Genomic DNA, 11,872 nt, shown 5'->3' on the forward strand with positions numbered 1-11,872 from the left:
GCCTTCGGCTCAGGTCATGATCCCAGGGTCCTGGGATCGAGCCCCACATAGGGCTCCCTGCTCCACGGAGAGCCTGCTTCTCCCTCTCCCACTCCCCCTGCTTGTGTTCCCTCTCTCGCTGTGTCTCTCTCTGTCAAATAAATAAAATATTTAAAATTATATATATATATTAGCTAATTGTAGTAATACATATATATTAAAAAAATAAATAAATAAATAAATCTGATATTACCTTTGTTTTTAATTTTTATGGAAACTGGTTTAAAGATGGCTTGTTCAAGATACCGAGATTTTTTTTTTCATCAAAAGAGGATTTAAATATTTCCTTCCTCCTTACAAGTATAATGAATTTCAAATAATATTTCTGTTAGTTTTACTGAAATTTGAGTTTACTATAGATGCTGAAAGATATCTGGAGTGGGACACCTGGGTGGTTCAGTTGGTTAAGTGTCTGCCTTTGGCTCAGGTCATGATCCCAGGGTCCTGGGATTCAGCCCCAAGGTCAGGGTCCTGGGATTGAGCCCCCCTCCCTGCACATTCCCCCACACCTCCCCTTGCCCCCCCCCAGCCCCCCCTTGTAGGGCTCCTTGCTCAATGGGGAGCCTGCTTCTCCCTCTCCCTCTGCCCCCAGCTTGTGCTCTCTCTCTCCCTCCCTTTCCCCCCCCAAACAAATAAATAAAATCTTAAAAAAAAAAAAAGAAGATATCCAGAGCAGCTTCTTTTTTTTTTTTTATTGACCCATATTCTCAGTGGGTAACTATGAAAATTAAACAGATTTAGATTGTCTTACAATTGCTGTCCACTAAGTTTCCAATAGCTTAATGACTTATAAAAAAGAAATGCTAAAATGAGTCAGAGAAAGACAAATACCGTATGATTTCACTTATATGTGGAATTTAAGAAATAAAACAAATGAGCAAGGGGAAAAAAATAAGAGAGAGAGAGAGACAAGCCAAGAAACAGACTCTTAACTATAAGAACAAACTGTTACCAGAGGGGAGGTGAGTGGGGGCATGGGTGAAACAGGTGATGAAGATTAAAGAGTACACTTGATGTGATGAGCACTGGGTGTTGTATGGAATGTTGAATCACTGTATTGTACCCCTGAAACTAATATTACATGTATGTTAACTCTATTGGAATTAAAATAAAATAAAATAAAAATGTTTTAAAAATGCAAAAAGCTGTTCCTAAAATATTAGAAGAAAACTTGTATAGAATTTTCTCTCTCTTTAAAACCAGTTTGCCTTGGGGCTCCTGGGTGGCTCAGTCAGTTAAGCATCTGCCTTCGGTTCAGGTCATGATCCCAGGATGCTGGGATCGAGTTACAAGTCGGGCTCCCTGCTCTGCAGGGAGTCTGCTTCTCCCTCTGCTTCTCTCTCTCTCTCTCACGAATAAATAAATAAAATCTTTTAAAAAAATGGTTACAATGATCAATACAGAAAAATAAAACCAGTTTGCCTTAACAAAAGCATAAATTATATCACAGTGTACATGATGTCAATAGGTCTTACTGCTGGCAATGTTAACCTTGGTCACTTTATTAAGTGGTATCTGGTATCTGCTGGATTTATCCACTGTAAAGTTACTCTTTCCCTTCATAATTAACAAACATCACAGAGAGATATTTTGACACTATAAAAGTATTCTGTTTCTTAAACTTTTGCCTTACAGCATAATTTTAGTGTACAGAGGTGGATTTTTCCTGCAACAATTATTACAGTGGTGATCTAATGGTGATTTTCTTTTCTTTTTTTTTTAAAGATTTTATTTGTTTATTTGACAGAGAGGGAACACAAGCAGGGGGAGCGGGAGAGGGAGAAGCAGGCTTCCCACCAAGCAGGGAGCCCGATGCGGGGCTCGATCCCAGGACCCCGGGATCACGACCTGAGCCGAAGGCAGACGCTTAACGACTGAGCCACCCAGGCGCCCCCTAATGGTGATTTTCTATTTCTGTCATTCCTTTTATATGTGTTGATTGGAATTATTTTGTAAAGAAGAGCTGTCTCTTTTCCTGTATTTACTTATTCATTCATTCATTCAAATATGTGTTTATATATGTGTGGACTCACAGATATTTATTTTATTTTGGGGGTTATAATTGAACACTGTAATTTATTTTCTTGCTCAAATATATAAGAATAATTTTAATTTGATGAAATTTTTTTGGTATAATGAAGTATATTTTTATTTTGTATAATTGTTCTAATTCAGTAGTTGCATTTTGTTTTGAAACCAAAGCAATAGCTGATTAATTCTGACTATTTAAGAATCTTTATCTTCACAAGGGAATCTAGGCAGGGTGTGATTTTAAACATGACTTGTATGATTGTTTTTGTATGTAGTTGTGTATTTATATGTAGCCAGTTAGAAGAAAAAATGTCTGAAAGTGTGAAGTTTTTATTCAAACAAGCAAAATATAGATATAACTGGACCGGTCTAAGTAGCCTTGTTCCTCTGTACGGCCTCTTTTCTTAGACCACCAGGTGGTGCTGTTGGCTTTCAACATTACAGAAGTTGCTGGAGGTTTTTTTGTTTGTTTTTTTAATGTCCAACTCAGAATTAGTGATATTGCAGAGATAGTCTCATCCAGTCTTTTTTTTTTTCCCAGAATTTAAGAGTGGTGATTCTAAGTGTCTTGCCCAGAGTTACAGCTAGTTATGATGAGACTTGGGATTAGAGTTAAACGTGCAGGGGAGGCAGGTTCAGCAGATCAGGAGGCTGTGGAAGAATTTTGAAATATCTGCTAAGTATTACATGAGAAAGGGGTTATGTGGAAAAGCAGGTGTTCAAAGCTGTTGAGACTGGTTTGTTTTACAAGATGTTGGCAAACAAACCTATGTAACAATAATGGCATTTCAGATGGGCAAAAATGTGATCAGAAACTCGCAAGAATCTAACCTTGTATTTCCCTCAGAAGCAATACCTAATTCAATGTTGACAGTGACTTTATAGAACATTACTGCAAAGGACAAGATTTGGCTATATATAGAAATAACAACAACAAAAAAGTGCAAAACTTACATTCTGAAAACTACAAAGTATTATTGAAAGAAATTAAAGAAGATCCAAACAGAAAAACATCTCACGTTCATGCATTTGAAGACTTGAAGTTGTTAAGACAGCAATACTTCCCAAATTGATCTGCAGAGTCAACACAATCTCTTTCAAACTCCCAGCTCCCTGTTTGGCAAAAATTGACAAGCGGATCCTAAAATTCATATGGAAATTCAAGGAATCCAGACTAGCCAAAACAATCATGATAAAGAAAAACATAGCAGGAAGACTCACATGACCTGATTTTTTTTAAAAGATTGTATTTATTTATTTGAGAGAAGAGAGAGAGAGTGTGTGCACAAGTGGGGGGGGCAGGCAGAGGGAGAAGCAGGCTCCCCGCTGAGCAGGAGGCTAGATATGGGACTCGATGTGGGCCTCGATCCCAGGACTCCAGGATCATGACCTCAGCCAAAGACAGATGCTTAACCAACTGAGCCACCCATGTGCTCCATCACATGACCCGATTTTAAGACTTACTCTACAGATATAGTAATCAAGACAGTGTGGTATTGGTGAAGGGATAGACACATAGATCAATGGAACACAATAGAGAGCACTGAAGTAGACCCACACAAATCCAACCAACTGATTTGTATCAAAGATACAAAGACAATTCAACAAATGGTGCTGGACAGAGTGGATATCCATGTGCAAAAAACAATAAACTTTGACACGTACCTGACATCTTATAAAAAAAAATTTACCTCTTTGGGATTAAGGAATGCACTCGTTGTGATGAACACTGGGTATTATATGGAAATGCCAAATCACTATGTTGTATACCTGAAACAAATATCACACTGTATGTTAATTAACTGGAATTTAAATAAAAACTTAAAAAAATTTAACTCTAAATGGATCATATACTTAAATGTAAAAACTAAAATTTCTAGAAGAAAACAGAAAATCTGTGTACCCTACATTTGGTGATGAGTTTTTAGATACAATACCAAAAGCATAATGCATGAAATTAAAGTTTGATGAATTGGAATTTCTGAAAATTAAAACTTTTCATTCAGTGAAAGACACTGTGAGGTGAATAAAATGACAAGCCATAGACTGGGAGGAAAATATTTGTAAATCACGTATGCAGTGAAAGACCTATATCCAGAATATAAATACACACACACACACACTTAAAAACTCAGTAATAAGGAAACAACCCAATTTAAAAACTGGATAAAATATCTGAACAGAACATTTTAGCAAAGAAGAAAATAAGGATGGCAGATAAGACATGGATATAAAAAGATGCTCAACATCATTTGTCATTAGGGAAGACAAATTGCAAAATGACACAGCAATCATGCTCCTAGGTGTTTACCCAACTGATCTGAAATTTATGTCTACACAAAAACCTCATATGAATGTTTATAGCATCTTTATTCATAATCACCCAAAATTGGAAGCAACCAAAATGTCCTTGAATGGGTGAATGCATAAACGGTGGTATACATGATGGAAAATTATTCAGCAAGAAAAAAAGGAGCACACTATTCATCCACACAACAACATGGATGAATCTTTTTTTTTTTTAAGATTTTATTTGACAGAGAGAGAGACAGCGAGAGAGGGAACACAAGCAGGGGGAGTGGGAGAGGGAGAAGCAGGCTTCCCGCTGAGCAGGGAGCCCAATGCGGGGCTCGATCCCAGGACCCTGGGATCATGACCTGAGCCGAAGGCAGACGCTTAACGACTGAGCCACCCAGGTGCCCCAACATGGATGAATCTTAAATGTATTTTATTAATTGATAAAAGAAAAAAAAACAGTCTGGAAAGACTGCATCTTCTGTTCATTCTGTTCATAAGACAAGATGGAAAAGGCAAAACTGTGGGGTAGATAACAGATCAGTGGATTCCAGAGATTAGAAGAAGGGGTTAACTGGGGAAAGCTCAGGGTATTCTTTAGGGTAATGGAATTAAACTGTATGGGAATAGATATATGACTGTATGGGTTTGTCCAAACCCATAGAACCTATAGCAGAAAAAGTAAACTATAAAGTATGAAAAAGTTTTAAAAATCAACCAGGAGGTCAAAGAACACAAGGGATGAAATTCAGATTGTGAAATGCTTAATGACTTGCCTCCACAAAGTAGAGTATGGGAAGGGGGAATAAAAGTAACTTTACTTTGGAGAAACCTGACAAACACTATCTGGGCTGTTACCATCAGTGCTGAGCCATGACAATAGCATGTATCCCTGATGTAATGAGAACAGACCTTCATCTCTATGGTCTTCCTCCTCCAAACCCATTTTCCCTAGTCTAACCACGAGGAAACATTAGACAAAAAACAAATTGAGACACATTCACAAAACACCTGACCAGGGCGCCTGGGTGGCTCAGTTGGTTAAGCGACTGCCTTCGGCTCAGGTCATGATCCTGGAGTCCCGGGATCGAGTCCCGCATCGGGCTCCCTGCTCGGCAGGGAGTCTGCTTCTCCCTCTGGCCCTCCCCCCTCTCATGCTCTCTCTATCTCATTCTCTCTCTCAAATAAATAAATAAAATCTTTAAAAAAAAAAAAAAAAACACCTGACCAGTTCTTCAAAACTATCACAGTCATAAAAAGCAAGGGAAATCTGAGAAACTAGCACAGACCAGAGTGGACTAAAGAGACATGGTAACTAAATATAATGTAGTATTCTGAATGTGACTCTGGAAAGAAGAAGGACATCGAAGGGAAAATGGTGAGATCAAATGAAATGGTAAGTTTAGTTAACAGTGATGCACCATTGTTGGTTTTTCAGTTGTGGCAAATGTGCCATAGTAACATAAGATGTTAACAATAGAGGAAACCGGATGAGGGATATATAGGAACTCTCCCAGCTATCTTCGCAACTTTTCTTTTTTTCTTTTTCTTTCTTTTTTTAGAGAGAGAGACAGAGCGGGTGAGGAGGGGCAGAGATAGAGGGAGAAAATCTTAAGCAGGGTCCACACCCAGGGCAGAGCCCAACACAGGACTCAATCTCACAACCTTGAGATCATGAGCTGAGCCGAAATCAAGAGTCAGACACTTAACTGACTGAGCCACCCAGGCTTCCAGCAACTTTTCTCTAAATCTAAAATTTCATTTAAAAATAAAAAAGGTTGGGGCACTTGCGTGGCTCAGTCATTAAGCGTCTGCCTTCGGCTCAGGTCATGATCCCAGGGTCCTGGGATCGAGCCCCACATGGGGCTCCCTGCTCAGTGGGAAGCCTGCTTCTCCCTCTCCCGCTCCCCCTGCTTGTGTTTCCTCTCTGGCTGTCTCTCTCTCTGTCAAATAAATAAAATCTTAAAAAATAAATAAATAAATAAAAAAGGTTATTTTTTAGAAGTTAGTCGAATTCCTTACTTGGTAACATTGAGATATATGGTAGAGTGTGATTTCAATTAATTATGAAAGTGAAGGGGCACCTGGGTGGCTCAGATGGTTAAGTGTCTGCCTTCAGCTCAGGGCATGATCTCGGTCCTGGGATCGAGCCCCATATCAGGCTCCTGCCTCAGCGAAGAGTTTGCTTCTCCCTCTCCCTCTGCCTCTCTCCCCTGCTCATATTCCCTCTCTATCTCTCTCTCTGTGTCACATTAATAAAAAATAAAAATAAAAAAAAAAGAGAAAGTGAAGTTTTTGTGTTGCTTGATATTTGTCTTCATGTCAGCCCTGTGTAATCGAAAGGTGTAGAATAGATGTCAAAAGGACACAGAGCTAGCTTGAAGGAGTTCCCACTGTCAAATATGGGATGTTGAATGCAACATAAATAATGGCATTAACAGAAATGACCAATAGACTAAAATAAGAATCCATGAGTCCATACAAATACATATAGATGATAGATAAGTGGTATAATAGATAAGTGTAAGTAAAGAACAAACTCTTCCTTATGATAGAATGGCAACTGTAAATGCAAAAGTAATGATGGGATTAGAAAATCACCATTTAGCAACCACCGTAATAACAATTGTTTCAACCAAAGATCATCAATGTACGATTAAAACCAATGGGTGAAAATTTGATGAGAAACCTAATATTGACATAATCTCCAAGCATCTTTCCAAAGATAGTTGTTAATAGCAAGAGGACAAAGAGTAACTTTACAGTGGGGACGCCTGGGTGGCTCAGTTGGTTAAGCAGCTGCCTTTGGCCCAGGTCATGATCCCAGGGTCCTGGGATCGAGTCCCACATCAGGCTCCTTGCTCAGCAGGGAACCTGCTTCTCCCTCTCTCTCCGTCTGCTTGTGCTCTCTCTGTCAAATAAATAAAATCTTTAAAAAAAAAAAAAAAGAGTAACTTTACAGTGGAGAAACCAGGCAGCCACCACTCTAACCAAGTGATTAAAATTAGCATCACCAGTAATGGGACAAATAAAATTTTCTACCCCTCCAGGATGGACTGAGAAAGACACAACATCACTTTTGTAGTATTCATGGCCAAAAACGCATCATCTGAAACTAAACATGAGAAAACATCAGAAAAACAAAAATTGTGGGACATTCTATGAAGTAACTGGACTTACTCTTCAGAAATGTAAGATCATAAAAGCAAAGAAAGACTGAGGACCTGTTCAAAGGGCATCAAAAAAGTATGACAACTAAATGCAACACATGATTCTTAATTTTTAAAAAAATTACCTTTGAAAGTCATTATTGGGACAATTAAATTTGAATACAGTCTGTAGATTGGAACCCAGACATCAATAGTTTTTAAAGCTCTGCATTTCCGGGGCACCTGGGTGGCTCAGTTGGTTAAGCGACTGCCTTCGGCTCAGGTCATGATCCTGGAGTCCCGGAATCGAGTCCCACATCGGGCTCCCAGCTCAGCGGGGAGTCTGCTTCTCCCTCTGACCCTCCTCCCTCTCATGCTCTCTGTCTCTCATTCTCTCTCTCTCAAATAAATAAAAAAATCTTAAAAAAAAAAAAAAGCTCCGCATTTCCATGTGCAGCCAAGTTTGAGAACCAGTAGTGTCCTTCTTCTGTTTTTTTTTCTTTTAAATGAATAGATTTGTTTATTTTTCATTTATTTATGTATTTTTAAATAAAAAATTGTATATATTTAAGGTGTACAACATGATTTGATATATATACCTAATGAAATTATTACTATGAAATTATTACTAGTCAAGCTAATATAGTTAGCATTTTGTGTGCATGATTAGTGCACCCGGAATGTATTCTCCTAGTATATTTTCAGGGTTCAATACAGTATTATTAAGTATAGTCATCATGCTTGTACATTAAGTCTCTAGACTTCTTCATCCTGATTTTCAGTTAGAACTCACTGCTTGCTCAGTAAGACCAAGCAGTTTCCAACTCCTGCATAGTGTCTAAGGATCCCTAGGATGCTCTGAAGACAGAGAGATCATCAAGATGACATGCTATAAACCTAACATTGGCAAGCTTTTATGGTAATTAATAAGACTAATGATGATGTAACTGCATTTAAAGAATTGCAGAGCACTTGAATGATGTAAATAATTAATCTTCCTTCACTATGATGTTTTTTGGTCATCAATTCTGCCTTGTTTCTTAATTTCTAAAGACAAGGTTCTATCTCTAAAGTAAAAAGGGCAAGCAATGAAATCGATTGGAGGATAAGGTTAAGAAGAACCCAAGTAGCTTGTCTCTAAATGTCAGATTTCATTTCTCTTGCCTATCAGGCCTAACATCCTCACCCTCCTTTCTTCCTTATCTCCTCTGGGCCGAGGATGCCAGGACTTTTACCCCCTGAAAGACAGGGTTTTTGCTGGCTACACTGTACTAGGTACATATGCTGAATCTCCAAAAAATAAGAAAGAACATTGCATCTTCACCAATCTTCCAGCTAAGGTCCTACCTCCCTTCTCTTTCCAAGCAAACAGCTGAACACCACGTCCATTTCCTTATTCCTGCTCCCTCTTCAAACCACTAGAATCTATCTGCCTTCTTGCTCCAGAACTTCAAGAAGTTCCTCAAAGACCCCCTTGCTGAGAAATCTGAAAGACAAGTTTACATCTTTACTGACTAGTCCCCTCAGCAGCATTTTATACTCTTGGCCATTCTAGACATCCAGACCTAGAACAAACATTGAAGTCAGACAGCCTGAGTTCAAAACTTGGCTTAGCCACTTACTAGACCTAATCTCATAAAGCCCCAGTTTCCTCAACTGCTCCGTGGGGATTGTAATTATATGTGCCCATGAGACAGGATATTGTAAGCAATGAGCACAGCATCTGGCTGGCACTCAATAAGCATTCAGTGAATTGTGACTTTATTTTCCTTTTTGTTCCTCCATGGCCACAACTTCTCTGATTTTCTGCTTCATTCTTGTGGCTTACTCAGGCCTTTCTATGTGCATGGTTTTCTAGATTCCCAGGAATATGCCTTATCTTTTCAAAGCCACCTTTGAATATCTCATTCTCCAGTTTTTCCATTTAAATTTCTTGGTCAGCTTCTCATTAGCTTCAGCTGGTATAGCCACCTCAGGCAGCTGCAATATCAAACAATCACTGCTAATTGTTTTATGATAAATGCCTTGGGGATAGGGCTGTTTTCACACTGTGAGCTCTTAGGTGAAGCAAAGACAAGTATTGAGAATGGGGCATTTTGGGAACTTCAAGATAGATCATATAGTGGCAATTCTAAAATAAAAATAAAAATTAAAATAGTGGCAATTCTATTGGGGCTAGGGCTTTTTTGGGAGCTCCAAACCTATTCTGCCCCCTATGGTGGTTGCTAGGTTACTGGTTTTCATAGCTACTCAAGCTGTGAGGCTATTCCAGAGCTGGTGAGTGGAGAATGAGAGTGGAGCAACTTAACACATCACAAATCTCACTGTTCTTACTAAGATTCAGTTGTTTTCTTTTCTTTTTTTTTGAAGATTTTATTTATTTATTTATTTTAGAGAGAGAGAAAGAGCAGGGGGAGGAGCAGAGGGAGAGGGACAAGCAGACTCCATGCTGAGCACAGAGCCTGGTACGGGGCTCCATCCCACAACCCTGAGATCATGACCTGAGCCAAAATCAAGAGTCAGATGATTAACCAATTGAGCCACCCAGGGACCCTGAGTTATTTTTCTTGAAAACCCAGAAATAAACCCACAACTATATGGTCAATTAATCTTTGGCAAAGCAGGAAGGAATATCCAATGGGAAAAAGAATGTTTCTTCAACAAATGGTGTTGGGGAAACTGGACAACCACACGCAAAAGAAAGAAACTGGACCACTTCCTTGTTTTTTTTGATTGGTTTGGTTTTGTTTTGGTGAAAAAATTTATAGAGATTTAGCCAGCTGGACTCAGTTTAGATGATCCTAATTTTGTTGGCAACATCCAAAGCATCATAGTCAGGAACCAGTTGAATATATGCCTTCTTCTCTCCATCAGGCCTGATCAAGGTGTTGACCTTGGCCACATCAAAATCGTAGAGCGTCTTCACAGCCTGCTTGATCTGGTGCTTGTTGGCCTTGACATCCACAACGAACACAAGTGTGTTGTTGTCTTCTATTGTCTTCATGGCTGACTCAGTAGTCAGAACCTGACGATGGCATAGTGATCAAGCTTGTTTCTTCTGGGGGCGCTCTTTCGAGGATATTTGGGCTGCCTTTGGAGACGTAATGTCTTCGGTCATCAGGATGTAGGTGACGTGTGGATCTTTTTTTTGTGACTTTGGATGTCTTTCAGCACCGCTTTCTTTGCCTTCAAAGCCTTTTCTTTGGCTTTGGCTTTGGGAGGGGCAGGGGCTTCCTTCTTTGCCTTCAGTGCCATCTTCATGAAAGGGATTGCCTTGTAAAGTAATCTCTGTACCCAACATGAGGCTCAAATTCACAACCCCGAGATCAAGAGTCCCATGGTCCACTGACTGAGCCAGCCAGGTACGCCCTGGACCACTTTCCTACACCATACACAAAAGTAAATTCAAAATGGCTTATGGCCTAAATGTGAGACCTGAAGCCATAAAAACCCTAGAAGAGAACACAGGCAGTAACTTTTTTGACATCAGCCATAGCAACTTCTTTCTACATATGTCTCCTGACGCAGGGTAAGCAAAAGCAAAAATAAACTACTGGGACTACATCAAAATAAAAAGCTTCTGCACAGCCAAGGAAACAATCAACAAAACTAAAAGGTAACCTACAGAATGGGAGAAGATATTTGCAAATGACAAATCTGGTAAAGGGTTAGTATCCAAATCTATAAAGAACTTATAAAACTCAACATCCAAAAACCAAAATCATCCAATTTAAAAATTGACAGAAGACATGAACAGATATTTCTCCAAAGAAGACACACAGATGGCCAACAGACACATGAAAAGATGTTCATCATCATTTACCATCCGGGAAATGCAAATCAAAACTACAATGAGCTATCACCTCACACCTGTCAGAATGGCTAAAGTCAACAACACAAGAAACAACAGATGTTGGTGAGGATGTGGAGAACTGGAACATTCCTGCACACTGGTGCAGCCACTGGGGAAAACAGTATGGAGGTTCCTCAAAAAATTAAAAATAAAATTACCCTATGATCCGGTGATTGTACTTCTGGGTATTTACCCAAAGAATACAAAAACACTCATTCAAAGGGATGCACGCATCCCTATGTTTATAGCAGCATTATTTACAATAGCCAAGATATGGGAGCAGCCCAAGTGTCCATTGAGTAATGAATGGATAAAGAAGGTGTGGTGTTTGTATATCCAATGAAATATTATCCAGCCACAAAAAAGAATGAAATCTTGCCATTTGCAACAATATGGGTAGAGCTAGAGAGCATAATGATAAACAAAATGAATCAGAGAAAGACAAATAGCATTTGATTTCACTCACATGTGGAATTTAAGAAATAAAACAAACGAACAAAGGGAG

The 11,872-nt window shown here is 39.1% G+C and overlaps 1 protein-coding gene across 1 annotated transcript in view; it reads right to left on the bottom strand.

Moving 5' to 3' along the window:
- The window catches only part of SPZ1 (spermatogenic leucine zipper 1), a 14,051-nt gene extending 3,533 nt beyond the window's left edge, over nucleotides 1–10,518 (bottom strand). The window contains exons 1-2 of the mRNA XM_081825588.1: nucleotides 10,333–10,518; nucleotides 3,090–3,183 (exon numbers count right to left, since the gene is read on the bottom strand). Of these exons, the coding sequence (XP_081681714.1) occupies nucleotides 3,090–3,183; nucleotides 10,333–10,518 (280 nt within the window). The remainder of the gene's footprint in view (nucleotides 1–3,089; nucleotides 3,184–10,332) is intronic.
- Between the last annotated feature and the right edge of the window lie 1,354 nt (nucleotides 10,519–11,872).

This window comes from Leptonychotes weddellii, chromosome 7 (assembly GCF_054177405.1).
Source record: "Leptonychotes weddellii isolate Sample4059 chromosome 7, ASM5417740v2, whole genome shotgun sequence".
Classification (NCBI taxonomy): Eukaryota; Metazoa; Chordata; class Mammalia; order Carnivora; family Phocidae; genus Leptonychotes; species Leptonychotes weddellii.